General features: G+C 38.0%; 2 protein-coding genes across 3 annotated transcripts; one reads left to right on the forward strand and one right to left on the reverse strand.

Moving 5' to 3' along the window:
- The first annotated feature begins 425 nt into the window (after window positions 1-425).
- LOC116607601 (E3 ubiquitin-protein ligase RNF19A-like) lies at window positions 426-9,665 on the forward strand. Of its 2 annotated transcripts, none has more exons than XM_048734460.1 (5): window positions 426-668; window positions 5,692-6,569; window positions 7,524-7,686; window positions 8,485-8,875; window positions 9,264-9,665. In XM_048734460.1, exons 2-5 carry the CDS (start codon window positions 5,716-5,718, stop codon window positions 9,587-9,589), a joined length of 1,734 nt encoding a protein of 577 aa, XP_048590417.1. In that variant the 5' UTR covers window positions 426-668; window positions 5,692-5,715; the 3' UTR covers window positions 9,590-9,665. The 2 variants fall into 2 exon arrangements, with proteins under 2 accessions (XP_048590417.1, XP_048590416.1); XM_048734459.1 differs by lacking the exon at window positions 426-668 and adding an exon at window positions 697-2,047.
- Window positions 9,666-13,519: 3,854 nt separating this feature from the next.
- On the reverse strand, window positions 13,520-17,354 carry LOC5500843 (60S ribosomal protein L19). Its single transcript, XM_001622175.3, has 4 exons — window positions 17,308-17,354; window positions 15,977-16,083; window positions 15,200-15,554; window positions 13,520-13,698 (listed from the first exon to the last, which is right to left on the reverse strand). Exons 1-4 carry the CDS (start codon window positions 17,310-17,312, stop codon window positions 13,575-13,577), a joined length of 591 nt encoding a protein of 196 aa, XP_001622225.1. The 5' UTR covers window positions 17,313-17,354; the 3' UTR covers window positions 13,520-13,574.
- Window positions 17,355-17,505: the final 151 nt, after the last annotated feature.

Below are 17,505 nucleotides of genomic sequence, written 5' to 3' on the forward strand. Positions count from 1 at the left end.
GGTCAACATTTAAAACTTCCTCCAATACCTCGAAATATCTTATTATTATACCTTAATATTTGAGGGTATTTTGAGGGTATTTTTTTTGGCTTATAATGATGAACTACATTCTACCATTTCTTTTTATTGCGATATGTTCAACCGTTTCTAAAAAAGCGAGATAAAAAGCAAAAAAAAAAAAAAGGATAAATAAATAAAACAAGCACCAGAAGACGCCAGAAGGATAGCCACCTTCGGTCTTAAAATGCCCGCCTTTTTCTGCCGGGATTAAAAACTCCTTGTAAGGGAAATCACATTTAATACAAATCGGCATTAATGTCTTTGATTTTTCCTGGAATTTCAGTCATGTGAAGATTACATAACTAAAAAAAGTCACATCTATTTATAACGGAAAAGGTAACGGAAGAAGAATCCGTTTTAGTTTATGCTCATGGCACAGAACTGGCCAAAACAAACCAGACTTGCAGAGTCTCTCTTAATTTTGTTTCTAAAAAGTAAACCATAAGTATTATTTTTAGCATAAGCAAGACTATATAATCCTAAAAAAAATCAACATTGGCGTTTTGCGGAGGCCATTTCGCCAAGATGACAAAACGATTGTGATTTCGCCGCCGTTCTTTATTTTTCATCTAACCCAGAGTTCAGAAACATTTTCGAGAGCATAAAATGTAAGTTGATAATAATATTTTCGATTGTGTTCCCTACTCGTGAGTAGCCCGAGTGTAGGCCTCTTTTCCTCTCCGTAGTTTCGTAGTTTTCTTTAATTTAGAGTTAGTTGCTTTACTTGTCAAACCTAGTCAAATGAAATGAGCCAGGTTAAACTCTAGACCCAAGAAAAACCAAGAAAGTGCGTGGACTTCGTTTGTTCTTGTTTGGCCAATTATTAGGATGTCGAACAAGAAACGGGCATGGTCTGGTCCTCTGATTTCGCTTGTCGTTTTATTTTATTTATTTTTTTGTCTTTCCTTTTCTGTCATAAGAAATAATGTCCAAAAGAGGGTAAAAATTAGTCACTGGGGAAAATTTGGTATAAAATCTGGAATTTCTCCGGATTAAAGGCCCGTACGGGGTCGGGCCTGGGATAACCATTTGTTGGCAGCTAAATAAAAACCCAACATGGAAAGGTGGGCTTTTTTTGGTACTTATAAATATATGAAACGAGAAATCAGGAGCAACAAAGACGTCATGAGTGTGATGTTTTTACAATCTTATCGATACACCATGTTTTTACCCGTGTTTTTTTTCGACTACAGCCACACACATCTTCTCTTCATCCGGGCAACGGAGTGCTTTAGGTTATGACGTCATGGGGTGTTTAGTAAAACGTCACGTATTCGCGACTAGATTTAAAAATAATTGAAAAATAATGTCTACCAGGGATGTGGTACTTAAGAGCTGGGGGATATCATTGGTTTTACAGGGGAATACTTTAAAGTGTTTATTTTACCTAAAAAAAATGTCAAGTAAACGAACCGTTGAAACAGATTTATTATTTTCCAAATATGGTGGCTGTGACGTCAGAGTGACGGTAGATGTCACATGATCCCTTCAAAAAAACAAAAATATCGCTCCACTAAAATATTCCACTGGCTAGAATTTCAAGTTTCTCCCTATTTTTGTCAAATTCTCAACTTTAGAAACGGGTGAATGATTTGACATTTATTGGACTGCTGTTCGTATCTCAAGTTGTTGTCATTTGGTAGAATTTTTGCTGTTTTACGTACAGAAAGCTTCTTGTTGCGGCGAAGGAGTCGATTGTAGTGTTTAGCCAAATTTTGACCATGGTCCAACTTATAACTGTGTTTTGACGACATATCCCAACCGAATGGTATATTCACAGCCTGTAAAGCAAGACATATAAAGCTTTCACTTATTACATCTGGTAAACTGCTACTAAATTACTGACTTGGTCAGCTCTCGACGTTACATAAAACACAAATCCTTACTACAAGTTTTCAAGAGCCTACGACTCGTTGGTTCAACTACACTTTCGCCGTGGCCAAAACAAAAACTCTGCATATCTTTAAAGCAAGCTCTTGACAAAGATGTAAGTATTATAAACAAGCTTTTTTATGTGTTACAAGTAGTCATGGGATGGATTATCGCTATAGTGTTGTGAAAGGAGTTTGTTTGTTTTATGCGTATGCAGAACTGTAATACCGTCGCTCGATATTTCGTTCGAAATTGTCTTATCTGTTGTGATCAGAATAACTAGTACGAAAAGAAAGTCCCTTTTTCAGATTCAGCAATTATTATCATGCAGTGTTTAGAATGCATTGTCTAGAAACATCGCAAAGTCGATTCCTGTTATTTAAGCGACCGTGTCGATTTTAAACTCTTAATGTTAAAGTAAGCTTAGTCAACAAACCTCTGACAATTTTCCTGGATTATATATCATTCCTTTTTGTTTTTAACCGCCCTTGTAAAATTTTGTCCCCATTACTGCAGAAGTTGAATTGAATTTTCTTCGACAACCGACACCCTTTTTGTATCCAATTCATACATTATCCCAGCGTATTTGTACGCAAATATTTTAGGTCTTGCGAAATTTAAGCTAACTGTTATTTGATGAATCAGCTCATATCGACATGTGTTAGATAGGATTTAACACACAAAGTTATTTAAAATTTCGATACACTTTTAGCCCTCCATGCATGCCAAACAAGAATGTTAGACGTATAAATCTAGGTTCCTAAAATAAATGTGTTTAATAATTAATCAAAACTTCTAGGTCTGAGCCATATAATGAATACATTAAGCACCGACTGGTTTTCCAATCTTAGTCCATTTCAGCATAAAGTGAAGATAATGGTTTCTAACTGTTTTTTTTTTTTTAATTTATGGAAACTAATTAAGGGTGTTTGGACCAATTCTGTTGCCATGGTAATTTTGGATGTCAATTCTGTGCACTAGGTACTTCAATATTTTTAATTTGTCTTAAATGTATGACAAATTTGTTCCATAATCTTTTCAAAAAATCTTTTCACAGTTTATTCATGGCGATAAAGGGTTATTTTGAAAAACATGATTTGCTGCTTTTATTTTTTGGCAAAATGCTCAGTCTGTCTTTTGTGAAACATTATTTATTCATCTGTTGTTTATCTCCTGTATAAACACTAAAAAATAAGAGTTGTTTCTCAGACATGAAAGGTCACTTTATTGGTCTGTAGAACGTGACTCCAGCCTCCTTTAAAAATATATAACAGACAATTGTCGAAGGTCTCACTACTGTTTGTGCTGATTACTTGTTAAGCCTCGCCTGCACTAGGAAAGTTACAAGATAACAACATGAGCATGTGCAATAAAAATTTCAATGTGACAAGAAAATCATAATCAATTGGCTATTGTATTATTGCAACAGCATTCTTAACAAATTCTTAATTTAAAAAAAAGCTTTATCTGTTTTTATAGTGGCATCTGGACTAAATTGTTAACATCTCTTAAAGAGTCCTAGTCATCCATTTTTTCTTATTGAAAGACATATTATGTAAGTAGACAAATTTTGTGCCTTCTAAGTTATTTTTTTTGTCTTTATCTGTTTTTATAGTGGCATCTGGACTAAATCGTTTACATCTCTTAAAGAGCCCTAGTCTAACACTTTTTCTTATTAAATGGCAAATTATGTATTGTGTAGAGAAATTTTGAAACCATCTTAAAACATGGTATTATTTATCAAATTCAATTGAAAATATTGCTCGCCAAATCAGCCGATTGATATGGATTCTAGGATGACAAAATTATCTCCAGATAGGCCATGAGTTCTCACTGTGTTTGAAGTAAATCCCCGCCCCTTTTGCTCACGTAGACAAAGCATAACTACTCCACCTTCCAAAACCAATGATTGTCCATAGGCCAACTTGCAGACTTACAGATTGAGGAGAGGCTTCATTTTTGTTAAAGCATAGCAGGAGACAATGCTTATTAACTATTGATGTTGTATTGCTCATGATGAACAGAACACATATTTATTTACATTAACCCTAAATAAGGCTATCCTTCTCACAGATGATTGGAGGAGTGGTATGCTCCTTATTGATTATCGAAAGGCTTTTGACATGGTTGACCATATTATCTTGATGTCAAAGCTGAAAGCCTATGGTTTAGACAAGAACACTACGTCATGGTTTGAATCCTATCTACGGGGAAGGCGACAATTTGTTTCTATTGACGGCGTGGACTCAAATCTTTCTGTTATACAACATGGAGTTCCTCAAGGAAGCATTCTTGGCCCTTTGCTTTTTGTTTTATTCATCAACGATCTTCCTTTTCATATTAGTTCACCTAAAGTGAAGATAGATCTTTATGCGGATGATACTACTATCTCGTTTTCAACCGATGTCAATAATACTTCCAATTTAGAGAACACTCTTAATTCAGTGATGAGGGATGTGGAAGTATGGACCAATTGCAACAAACTTCCAATAAATGAGACGAAGTCAAAATCACTACTTGTGACTGGTAAACGCCTTGGAGAGAAAGCACCACACAGTAAATTATCCATTTCGACATCTAATGGAAACACCCTTGAATCAGTGGAATCAGTAAGACTCCTTGGACTGGATGTGGACAGTAAATTGACCTTTTCGGATCACGCTGAAAGGACATACAAGAAAATTGCAGGAAGAATCGGCGTACTAAATAAGATCAAAGGTTGTCTACCCATCAAACAAAGAACAAATTTCTATAATGCCATGATCAAACCTTTGTTTAGCTATGCTGGGACTGTTTGGCAAACAGCATCAACTAAGGATAGTTTGTCAAAATTTCTAACTCTTCAAAAAAGAGCTGCACGTCTAATACTCAACGCTGAACCCAGAGCACCCTCAGTACCGTTGTTTAATAGACTTCAATGGCTGCCTTTCTATCTGGACAATCACATCTCAATGTGTTCTATTCTCTTTAAAAGGCTACAACTGATGGTGCCCGAATATCTAATTGAAACTCTTAAGCTGAACAATACACTTCATAATAGAAATACTCGTTTCTCAGGACTGAATTTTATAACTCCAAAGTATACTAGAAAAACCGAAGGTGGGAAAACGTTTACAGTAAATGCCATCCATAAATGGAACAATTTAGAAGCCAGCATAAAGAAACTGCCTAATATAAGCTCTTTTAAGAACGCTCTCCGTCATAAATATCTTAATGAACAATTACTTTTAAATCATTTTAATATTTCGAATTAACTCATATTTTATTTTTTTTATTTAATCTTTCTCCTTTTGGTCTGGGTGGGAATAGTATTTTTATAATTTGTATTGTAAATAGAGATTTTATATATATATATATATATATATATATATATATATATATATATATATTTTATATTGTATTATTTGTATGTATGAGTTTTGAGGGCCACAAGTTTACTAGTGTATTACACTATTAAGTGCCACCCTCTGTAAATAAAGTTATTATTATTATTATTATTATTACAAGACAAAAACACAGCTTATGGAAAATTAATAACACATTTTGATAAGAGGAAAGGTCTATTACAGCAAGTTATAGCCCTTATACTGTATTTCTTGTTTTCTTCTGAGCCAAGAGGAGATGAAAGAGATATTCTTTTTAAAATCCTACTATGCTTTGTTTTTGGAAATCCTACTAGAAATTAGAAGATCAGCAACTGGACTACCAAGAAAAATTACGTGATGTTCTTTTAACTTATTTTTTTGTGAATCCTACCAGAAATGAGAAGAGGAAGACCATAGAATGGCTGCTGAGACTGTTGTAGAGGAAAAGGAAACTGAGAATACACCAAGGGAACAAGTCCGCCCTGACTCCTCCCTCAGCAGACATTCGTCAACAAGTAGCAAAAAAAGCTACAAAAGTCATGACAGAGGTAGATTCTCCTTAAGGAGGTTGTTTGGTCGATCAAAGAGCTACAAAGGGGAGAAGAAACCAGAATCTGTTGTTAGGAAACCAAGTGGGGAATCCTGCGTTATTTGCCCTGTGTGTTACGCACAAAGGCCACGCTCTTTGTTCCCTGATATATCGACATGTGAACACAGGTCCTGTATTGAATGCTTAAGGCAGTATATGACTATCGAGATCAATGAATCTAGAGTCAATCTAACATGTCCAGAATGCTCTGAGAGGTTCCATCCCAATGATATAAAATACATTCTAAATGACGATACATTAATGAACAAGTATGATGAATTTACACTTAGAAGAGTGCTAGTTTCTGATCCGGACTGTCGATGGTGTCCAGCGCCAGATTGTGGGTATGCGGTCATCGCAACTGGCTGTGCAAGCTGTCCTAAACTACAATGTGAGCGTCCTGGCTGCAAAACTGAATTCTGTTACCATTGTAAGCAACTATGGCACCCAAATCTCACTTGTGACAGTGCAAGGTATCGTCGTGCTACATTGATACGTACACTTGTCTCAGATGTCCATCAGAGCTCACACAGTAGCAATGACGACATGAAACCATGCCCTCGCTGCAGCGCATTCATCATTAAAATGGATGATGGGTCTTGTAACCACATGACATGTGCCGTTTGCGGGGCAGAGTTCTGCTGGCTGTGTATGAAAGAGATTTCTGATTTACACTACCTCAGGTAGGTCAAGTTGAGATCATTGCTAAAGGCAATCAATCAGTCACTTCATTGAGTAATTAGTGTGAAAGAGTGGCCAGTAAAGCTGTGAACACCAGAAATATATATGGAATAATTGTTTTAACCAATCACTTGTGGGATACTCAAACTAGAGTATCAACTTCTTACATCTGATTCTTCAGAAAACAAAAAATAACACACACATTTTCTGTGCTCATGGTTTTACTGGTTGTACTCTAGAGAGAAAGCAAAAGCTTTTTAAAATGGTCACTGAATAAGAGTTTAAAAATGCCATTTAATTTTTGATTGGATAATCCAGCTGTCTTTATCCATCACTAGACTTCATATTTTCACAATTTGTTCACCCTCATTTTTCTCCTTTCTAGCCCTTCTGGTTGTACATTCAGTAAGTTTCATATTTTCACAATTTGTTCACCCTAATTTTTTCTCCTTTCTAGCCCTTCTGGTTGTACATTCAGTAAGTTTAATATTTTCACAATTTGTTCACCCTAATTTTTCTCCTTTCTAGCCCTTCTGGTTGTACATTCAGTAGGTTTCATATTTTCACAATTTGTTCACCCTAATTTTTCTCCTTTCTAGGCTTTCTGGTTGTACATTCAGTAGGTTTCATATTTTCACAATTTGTTCACCCTAATTTTTTCTCCTTTCTAGCCCTTCTGATTGTACATTCAGTAAGTTTAATATTTTCACAATTTGTTCACCCTAATTTTTCTCCTTTCTAGCCCTTCTGGTTGTACATTCAGTAGGTTTCATATTTTCACAATTTGTTCACCCTAATTTTTTCTCCTTTCTAGCCCTTCTGATTGTACATTCAGTAGGTTTCATATTTTCACAATTTGCTCACCCTAATTTTTCTCCATTCTAGCCCTTCTGGTTGTACATTCAGTAGGTTTTATATTTCCACAATTTGTTCACCCTAATTTTTCTCCTTTCTAGCCCTTCTGGTTGTACATTCTGGGGCAAAAAGCCTTGGAGTAGGAAGAAGAAAATCCTCTGGCAGATGGGGACGTTAATAGGTGCTCCCCTTGGAATTGCCCTTGCAGCGGGCGTGGTCTTACCCGCCATGGTCATAGGAATTCCTGTCTATGTAGGCCGTCAGGTGAGAATAACATAATATAGAGCTAGTCTTCCCATGAGAGAGGTCTCTGAATTGAATCGTATTACCCAGCTGAATATAAGAAAACACTTCTATGTGAGCGGTAAGGTGTTTAGGGGTGGGCCAACTTCATATATTTATGATAACTTTAATCCAATAAATACCTACACAGGTCTAACAGGGTGACTGTAGGTTGGCCTCACTAGCCTGAATGAATAATATGCAACACTTCACCACAAGAGGGCTAAACTGATAATAGATTCATCACATACCATAATGATTCAAATAAGCACCCACGCCCCCTCCCCAATAAGTACCCCCCTCTCCAATAAGTACCCCCCTCCCCAATAAGTACCCCCCTCCCCAATAAGTACCCCCTCTCCAATAAGTACCCCCTCCCCAATAAGTACCCCCTCCCCAATAAGTACCCCCTCCCCAATAAGTACCCCTTCCCCAATAAGTACCCCTTCCCCAATAAGTACCCCCTCCCCAATAAGTACCCCCTCCCCAATAAGTACCCCCTCCCCAATAAGTACCCCCCTCTCCAATACTGTAAGTGCCTCACAAATACCAAAAAAATGAAATTAGTGCTTCTTAGAATCATTACGGTAAGCTTAAAATACACTGAAGTAATACTTTTGGTCTTAACAATTTGAAGGAGTTAGGAAGGATGAAAAGAAAATTTAACAATAGCGTCTACAACAAAAGTAATATTGAGGAAACTTTACTTTAAAAACAATATTGCTCATTTTATGAAGTATTATGAATTATGGCCTAAATAATGTTTTATTTTGCCTCCAGATTCGTGACAAATATGAAAAGCCCTTCCACTCTGCCCGTAAGCGCAACATAGCTATCACTGGAGGCGTCACAATATCTGTACTTATCTCACCAATACTAGCAGCCCTAACCGTAGGCATAGGAGTACCCATTGCGCTAGGCTACATCTATGGTGTGGTGCCTGTGTCCCTGTGTCGAAGTGGCGGATGTGCCACTGTCATGAGCACCAGAAATGGGCGTGGCGTTAACCTGGACTTTGATGAGGAGTCAGAACCACCCCCAGGTGGACCTGGTCCATCAACCTTTCCGTTTGGTGTGTCCAGATCAAGTAGCCGTGTTAGTGTGAAAAATGGAGATAGGTCCAATGGCAAAAGTAGTATGGTTACTGTGGTTGCTACGGTCAATAACACAGGTATAAAATTGACTTAAAAAACAAAAGTACTGTAGACGTTACCCTACAGATTGTCCTTTATGTTATATAATCACTTTTTAATAATTGGTAATTTATTATTTTTACCCCTTAGATATGTGCAATGTTTTGTTGAGTCTTACTTTAATAATAGCAGAGTTTTTAGAGAACAATTTCCTTGGTATAATGATATTATTTCACATATTTAGTTGAACAAATTTAAATTTAGACAAATAAAAAGGTAAAAAAAGACAAATTTATATGTAAATGTATAGCACATTGGACACTCCTACATAAGTCTCCCACTAGGTGGTCTGCATAGCTTTTTTTGCCCTGACCAAGGGCTAGTGAATGTTATAACTATTTGATGCAGCATTTTTTTCATCTTCAGACACAGAAAGTGGAAAACAGCCAAGTCTAACCATGAGCCAGGATGCATCTAGTCTAGACAGTCAGCCCATCAGCCAAAGGGTCATTAACGACAATGATAGCCACGCCTCCCTCTTCCCTGCACCTCGCAGCTGCACAGCCAGCATAACAAGCAGCTTTGACAACTTTAACGTCAACGCCTCGGAAAGCATAGCCTCATCATCAATAGCAGAGGTGATGGATAATGACTCTTGCTGTGTAGATCAGTATAGTTTACCCAGTAACCATGGTAATGTGGATAAAGACAATTTATCAGTGCTTGAAAGTGTTGGAAGCCATGATGATTAGATATTAATTTGTAGACTATTAGCTTTGTGCAGAATCTGTAGAGAGGCAAGGGGGTAGTAGCCTACGTGTAGCCACTGACTCACGAAAATGCGAGTCAGCGGCTACACGTAGGCTAGGGGGGTAGGGGCGGGGGGGTACTAAAAAATCTGACGATTTCAGATGCGTAGCCAGGATTTGTGCTGGGTTGGGTGGGGGCTAGGGGTGTGGGGGGGGGATCTGTTTGTATAAGATCTAACTTGTGGGTCCTTGGGAAGGATTAGGGCGTGGTTGGGGAGAATCAATTATCTAATATGAGCAGGGAGATGTAAATATCTGGATTTGTGGAGTACACAAGCATGATATGTGGAAATAGCTTAAATTTGAATAATGTTTTTTTGTTGTTGTTGTTAAGGGTGGGACCTGGGTGCCCTATGTTCATCTCTAGCTACATACCTGAAGATTCTCCTGTGTAGGAACATTAATTGAAAAGTTTGGGAAGAACTTGGCATTGAAATAGTGGCTCGCCCAAACTGCCACTACCTACTGGCCTCATTTTGTTATACCGAAACTATACTCTTTATATGTGTGAGCTATCATTTATAATTAGGTAGGTGATAGGGGCTACCTATCTATGTATCTATTGCTGAACCTAGATTTTTTTTGTATTGATACAGTAACAGAAACTTTAATTGGAAGAGAAGTGTTAGTGATTAGAGTACATTTACAAGTTTGAAGCTATTTTAACAAAACACTTGTTGTTAGAACAAAGAGATTTCATTTTAGTAGTGAATCTTGTCCTCTAATAACCCACAGGTGACATCACAGTGTGTCATGAACAACAGACATGCAAAGTCTGTCTCTGGATTATTTGAGGAGTGAATCACATAAAAATGAGGTCTATTTGTCAATTGAAACTAACCTAAATAAATGCCAAAATATTTGATAACAAGCCCCATGACCACAACATCAGTATTTTTAGGTCCAGTTATGTTGCATGCTTTGTACAACAATCGTGTTGTATAATGTGTGGAATTGAGGAGAGTATGTTGTTTGTACAGTATACAACATTTTTTGTAATGTGTGGTAATGGAAGAGGTAAATGTACATTCACTGTACATTTTGTATAACGTGTGGTAATGGAAGCGGTAATACGCTGTACATGTGGGGCTTTTTGAAAAATATACCCCATAAATAGGATATTTTGGCATTTCAGAAATTTGCCATTATGCTTGAAAATAAGAATTTGCTGCCTCTGTAATGTTTAAATCTGGAAATGGTGATTTTAGCGTTCGTGAATGAAGTAATCCAAAAACAATGAATTTTGATTCAGTACAAGATATAGCCCACTAACTGGTAATTTTTTTTGCAAACTTAGCTACATCTTTTGTATGAACTAATATAAATGCCACATTTTGTATATTGTAGATAGTTTAGTAAATATCCAAGCTTAGTTTTACGTCCTTGGGAATCTAGAGCACAGGGCAAGAGCAGCATCTGAAATGAAAACCAAGTGGACATTTTGCCCCATGCCCTACAACCGTGCAAGGATGAAAATTGTATAAAGTACAAATTTATGAAGACATAGAAACCACTGTTTCTATTGATGTAGTGATAAATTAAACATCCTATGTTATTCTAAGATAGAGAATGATATATTTGTAATTAAACATTTTCCACTGCCATATTGAGTTCTTTCATTTTAACAAAATTTTGGGAATTCTCAACCCATTGACTCCTGGCTGTTTTTGAACTGAATTTACAAAAAAAAAAAAAAGACTGAAAACAGATACCTCCCCCCCCCCTATTTTAAGTTTCATACAGCCCGTCAAAGTCAGCGCTGCACCGAGTCAGCGGTATCCTAGCTTTCCAACAGTGCTGTCCCATTTTTAATCCCTTGTTGTGCTTATTTGCTCCAGTTGATGGTTGCTTGTATTTTTCATCAAAAATACAGCTATAAGCATATTGGGAGAGTGTCTCAGGACATCATGAAGTCTTTTGGGGCATAATTGAGTGCTGTGCTTATGGATATTTGCAAGCAAAGGTGGATTCATGATGACTTTTTCTTCTTTGGCTTTGCCTGGATGAGAAAATAAATTTCCAATGAATCACCACAGCTCTCCTAGATGCTGTCTTTTCTGAAACCAAATTGATTCCAAAATTGTTTACACTGCTATTTGGGCCTGTATAACCTGGAAATGATTTGTTTGGCTTTTTTCCTGGATCTCCCAGAATGCTTTGCAATCCGTAATGGCATTCAAGTGGTTTCACAAGCCTTCAAGGAGTGGACAGTGTGTTTTGAGACCATGGAAATGAACCTGGAGGATCAAAATAAAGGTATTTATTTGTGTCTTAGGCTGTGTTTGCTGATCTCGCTCCCTTGTGAGGTATTTTGAGCGTTTTGTTGAGGGGGGGTGATTCTGCTATTTTCCCCTTTATCGCAGGCCCGTACCCAGGGGGGGTGCAGGGAGTGCGAACGCACCCCCCCCCCCCCCACAACGGCCGAAGGTCCACTTTCGGTTCCCAATGGACGTGATATTTGTAGACAAAACTTAAGCATAAGCTAGATCACTCTGGTACGTTGCCAAATCCGACAATTAACGTCCTGTGAAGATACTGCAAAGGCATAAAAAAAATCCCTTTTCGTTCTTTCGGGGTGGTCAGATTTTTATCAGAAAACTCATTCCCTCCCTCCCCCCCCCCTGAAAAATAAGGTCCACTTTTTCGGATTTCGCACCTCCCCCCCCCCCCCCCCCCCCAAGAAAAATCCTGGGTACGGGCCTGTATCGATTTGAAGTTTGTCAAAGAAACTGAGCTATTATTTGGCTTAAGAGTAGTTACTTTCACCTTGGTTGGATGCATATCTTCAAGACCATTTATCCCTTAGACTGACAGGGCCGTAGCAAGGGGTGGGGCACGGTCGCCCTCCCCAATATTTTCAAAAATTATAATGGAAATGACCAGTAGGGGCGTGGTTGTGCCCCCCAATATTATCTTAATGTCTCTGTACCCCCCCCCCCCCCCCCCAAAAAAAAGAGGTCCGTTACGGTACTGATGTCTGCTCATCTTGTATTTATTTTATGTAGGAATTTTTTAGGTTGTGGGTACTTCTCAAGGCCCGTACAGGTCGGTTGAGGGGTCAATGTGTTTAAATCGAGAAAAATATATAGCAGACAAGAAAGGAGCACTCCACCCCATGCACGTTCCTGAATGACTATTTTACAACTACAGCAAAGGAATGGTCAAGGAGGGGGAGACAAGTGTTTATCTAGAGGGAATGAAACCATCTTGGGATAAACAAAATGTCACAGATAATGGTGCGTTACCTTCTTTTCCATTTAGCTTGCTGCAGAAAGCAGTCATCGGGGATGATCATTTATAACCACAAGGGGGATGATCATTTATAACCACAAGGGGGATGATCATTTATAACCACAAGGGGGATGATCATTTATAACCACAAGGGGGATGATCATTTATAACCACAAGGGGGATGATCATTTGTAACCACAAGGGGGATGATCATTTATAACCACAAGGGGGATGATCATTTATAACCACAAGGGGGATGATCATTTATAACCACAAGGGGGATGATCATTTATAACCACAAGTGAAACGCACATAAGGGGGAAAATTGAATAGAAAATCAAGTGCATCACAGAACGAGTCAATTTTTTTTTTGTTCTTGAATCCTAGGCCACGTTTTTTCCTATCATTCTGAAATGGGAATGGTTGGTAGAGAATGTTCAGAATGGCATTCGAGCCATTCAGCTACAGGTAGCAAAATGGGTGGAATGGCCTTCATTCTAATTGTTCTCATTCCGGAATCAAAAGTAAAAAACATGCCCTAGGGGGGAGGGACGGTATACTGGTGTATTGTTTATTTCCTGTTATTCCCATTTAGGCAGGTAAAAATGTATTTGATCACACATGTAAAACAAAGGCTGAAGCTCACAATTAACTGGGAATTTATTGCACAAGGGTGTTTACAGTGGCATTCAAAGCTCTATTTGGCAGCCTCCTCCTCCTTGGCGTAGGCAGAGAGCATGTCTTTCCTCTTCTGCTCCATGCGATCATCACGCCTCTGCTTGGCCGCCTTGTTCTTGTTACGACGAGCTTCGGCTTGGTCACTGTAAGCAAAACAAGACAAAGTTCAATTGCATCCACCTCTGATCCTTAGCCTATCCAAGTAGAAGCAAAACAAGACAAAGTGATAAGATATATACTTCATTTATACAAAACTGTTCCCTGCTAGCAGAGGCCTCTTTTCTCTGTATTTTGCTGGGCTGGAGTTCGCAAGGAAAAGATACCTCTGCCATGGGTTGCAAGTTCGTTTGATCAAACCGTCGTCAACGATCGTGGATGGGAGATCCAGAGCGCATGCTCCGTTCATTAATTACTGGCCACTATTTGAGCCCACAATGACTAGCGCATGCATGAAACGTATATCCGCTGCGGGATAATAAGCTCGCATTCGAAACGGTGTCCTCCGTAGAAATATCACGCGACGAATTACAAAAGAAGCCATTCAATGCCTTATCTTCATTCAGAATTTTCTCTCTTTTGACTAACGAGTCAATCTTCCGTTTACAGGTTTTGCATATTCTTCTGGAAATAGCTGATCTAAGTTTACCAAAAAGTTTTGTAACATTTTCTTCGAGTCCAACTGTGCGATACTTACATAAACTCGCCTGCCCAGATGTCTTGAAATTAATCCCACAAACAAGACAAAACTTGTCTTTGCTGAGTTTGCTATTCAATCTTTTAGTGACGTTTTAGGTGATTGAAATTGAACAGTTGTTTTCTTTTTTCGAAGAGGGGAGCTAACCGGAGTTTGATTCATGATTTTCGACTAAACCCATGCAAAAACTATTAGCATATTGACAGCTTTCGCGCGATGGTACGGTTTTTGGCACGTCGGTCGCTTATTAACGCTCACGCATGCGCAACGAAAACAGATTCGACCCATGGCAGAGGTATCTTTTCCTCGCGAACGCCAGCACAGCGAAATACAGAGAAAAGATGCCTCTGCTAGCAGGGAAACAAAACTAAAGTACTTTTACCGATGAAGAGGGATGTTATGTCTTGTAAGTAAATATTGTACCAGAAATCCTGGTAAATAGGTATAGAATATTGCTTGTAATGTTAAGAAAAGCACTCAGAAACAAACCAAGTGTGTTTCTGTTATTGTGTAAGCGATTCAAGATTGACTTTTGAATTATTCATGTCAACAACAATAAAAACTGTCAATATGATTGTGTACTACAGGGTAGAATGTAGCAGAGGCCCAGGACCACACTTCCATACGTAGTGACGGAGGTGATCAAACAACCCTTGCAAGTATTCTATGCACATATAGTCACCTCGCCTAAATAGCAGTAAGGGTTGGCCGGCTTATTATGTGCAAATTCCTTGTATGAGCAACATAGTAAAAAACAGGCCTGGGCAATATAATGATGTGTTCTTAATTCAGTCAACTCTTTCCTCATTCCTTCACTGATTGGTTAAAAATTTCATATTAAATAAGAAATACAATGCATGCAAAGAATAAAAGTTTTATAGCACCATATTATTTCATCTCAAGTTTAAGTTTTTGAATCAACTTAGACTATAAATAGAAATAAGACTAACCTGAGCAGCTTGGATCGGGCCTTCTCAGCCTTCTTCTTGTGAATGTACTCCATGAGAACTCTCTTGTTCTTGAACACATTACCCTTGGACTTCATGTAGAGAGAGTGGTACATGTGATTGTCAATCTTTTTTGCCTCACGGTACTTCCTCAACAGCCGTCTCAGCACGCGCATACGCCGGATCCAGATGGTCTTCTGGGGCATACGGGCATTGGCTGTACCTTTGCGCTTGCCATGACCACTGTGGCGTCCCTTGCTCCTGGCCTCGTCGGCTTTGCGAACACGGGCGCGGCTGTGGACAATCTCGGGCTTCTTGATGATGAGACCATCCTTGATGAGCTTACGAACATTCTGTCCTGAAAGATGAGTTAATTTGGTGCATTTTGGTAAGATAAACAATAATCCATGATTTACTATTATAGGTATCCGAGTTTTCAAAGTTACAGAAATCTAGGAGCTTTGTTGTGTTCTACGGATATCCTCTCATTGTTAGGATTATCTACTTAGTTTGAGACACTTTATCTTTGTCACTCTCCAAAGGGGAGTAATGTTTGATGTAGGCAATACCAGTATTTGACTGTCTTTTCTGAGTTTTTTAGTCAGAATCACACAATATCAGAAATAATCTAGGTTACTCAGCTGACTATTTTTGGACTCTACCCTAGAAAACATAATAAAATTCCTAATACCAAGAAAATAATATGTAAGCAAAACAAAAATGAGCTAGTCCGCCATCTACCTTATTCCAAGATTTAATTTGAGATTGTGAAGCACTTACGAGAGTTAGCATTTGCAATCTCATTGCACTCATTGGGGTCGAGCCAGATCTTCTTTTTGCCACACTTGAGCAGACTAGCTGCCAGCCGCTTCTGTAATCTTAGAGTACTGTAAATACAAAGAAACAAAGGGTCAAAGAAGGCCCATCGCAATTGTTACTCTATTATCATACACAATACTGGTCACATAAACCATCCATTTTATTGGCTCTAACGACCAAGAAATTGACAATTACAAAGTAGTGGTTTATCAGTTAAACTGTGCAATTCCCCTAAATTCTCAATGTATTTAATTTGTTTCAGTCTAGAAATGTCATATTGTTTGTTGTAATCTTACTTATAAACAGTATGAAAGTAATCAAAGCATAAAATTGTGAGTTGAAAATTGCAGTAAAACAAGCATAGATCTACCGTAACTCTTATCTACATGCAAAATATGATAACCAGTCCCAAACATTTCAGGTAATCCTCATGTGACTCCTATTTTGGGTCTTACTGTAATAAAAAGCTATAGTAAACTCTGCTTTATAATTTCATTATATTTTATTAATACCATGTTCCTTAGATATCAAAGTGTGAAAACTGCTACAAGTTTAAAATGTAGCAGAGGCCCAGGACCACACTTCCATACGTAGTGAAGGAGGTGATCAAACAACCCTTGCAAGTATTCTATGCACATATAGTCACCTCGCCTAAATAGCAGTAAGGGTTGGCCGGCTTATTATGTGCACTGATTAAATATGAGCCTGAAAGGTATATACAGGTTTACTCTGATGAACAGTATACCACCAATATAGTATGGATGGGATCAAGGGTTTCATTAATATTCCAGCTAAATCAAACTATCTGGATTCAAACACTATAGATATTTGCTTACAATAATACAAATTTCGACCAAATAGAGTTTATGTTTTAAAAGATTTAGATACAGCAATATTGTTTAGCCTAGTAAGGCTATGGAGTACTAACAGTAATCATTATTTAAGGGTATATAGGTTTATATTCTTCATCCCAGTAAAAAAATAAACATAATTTTCAAACTATTTTATCGTAACATAACTGATTATTACTATTATTACGACAAAATCAAATAAGAAGCTTTAGAAAGCACCAAATCGAAGGTCAGGACGCTATTCGAAGCTTGATCCAAAACTCACGTGCGCCAAAAACATCAGCAAAAAATATCGCTTTCTTCGGGCTAAACGTCGAATCTTTGATTGATATGTATAGAAGGTTCTCTCAGCTTTAATTTTGCGAATTTTGGAGGCACAATTCCCGAGAAAAGAGTGCAAAATTGTAGTATTACTGCAAGTGTATCTCCAGATATCCCTACCTCATAATGGCGGCGACTGAAAGGAAGAACGTGGTGGTGCAATGTAGCCTATAGGGGGGTCACAAAAACCAATATGCAAACCACCCTATCTCATGAGTCCGCGAAACAAGTCAGCGGCATTATAGAAAAAAAAAGCTCTAAAAATCTGTTTAACGAAAAAGTCGAAATTGTACGATGATCAACTTTAATATTGCGAAG

This window comes from Nematostella vectensis, chromosome 11 (assembly GCF_932526225.1).
Source record: "Nematostella vectensis chromosome 11, jaNemVect1.1, whole genome shotgun sequence".
Lineage (NCBI taxonomy): Eukaryota > Metazoa > Cnidaria > Anthozoa > Actiniaria > Edwardsiidae > Nematostella > Nematostella vectensis.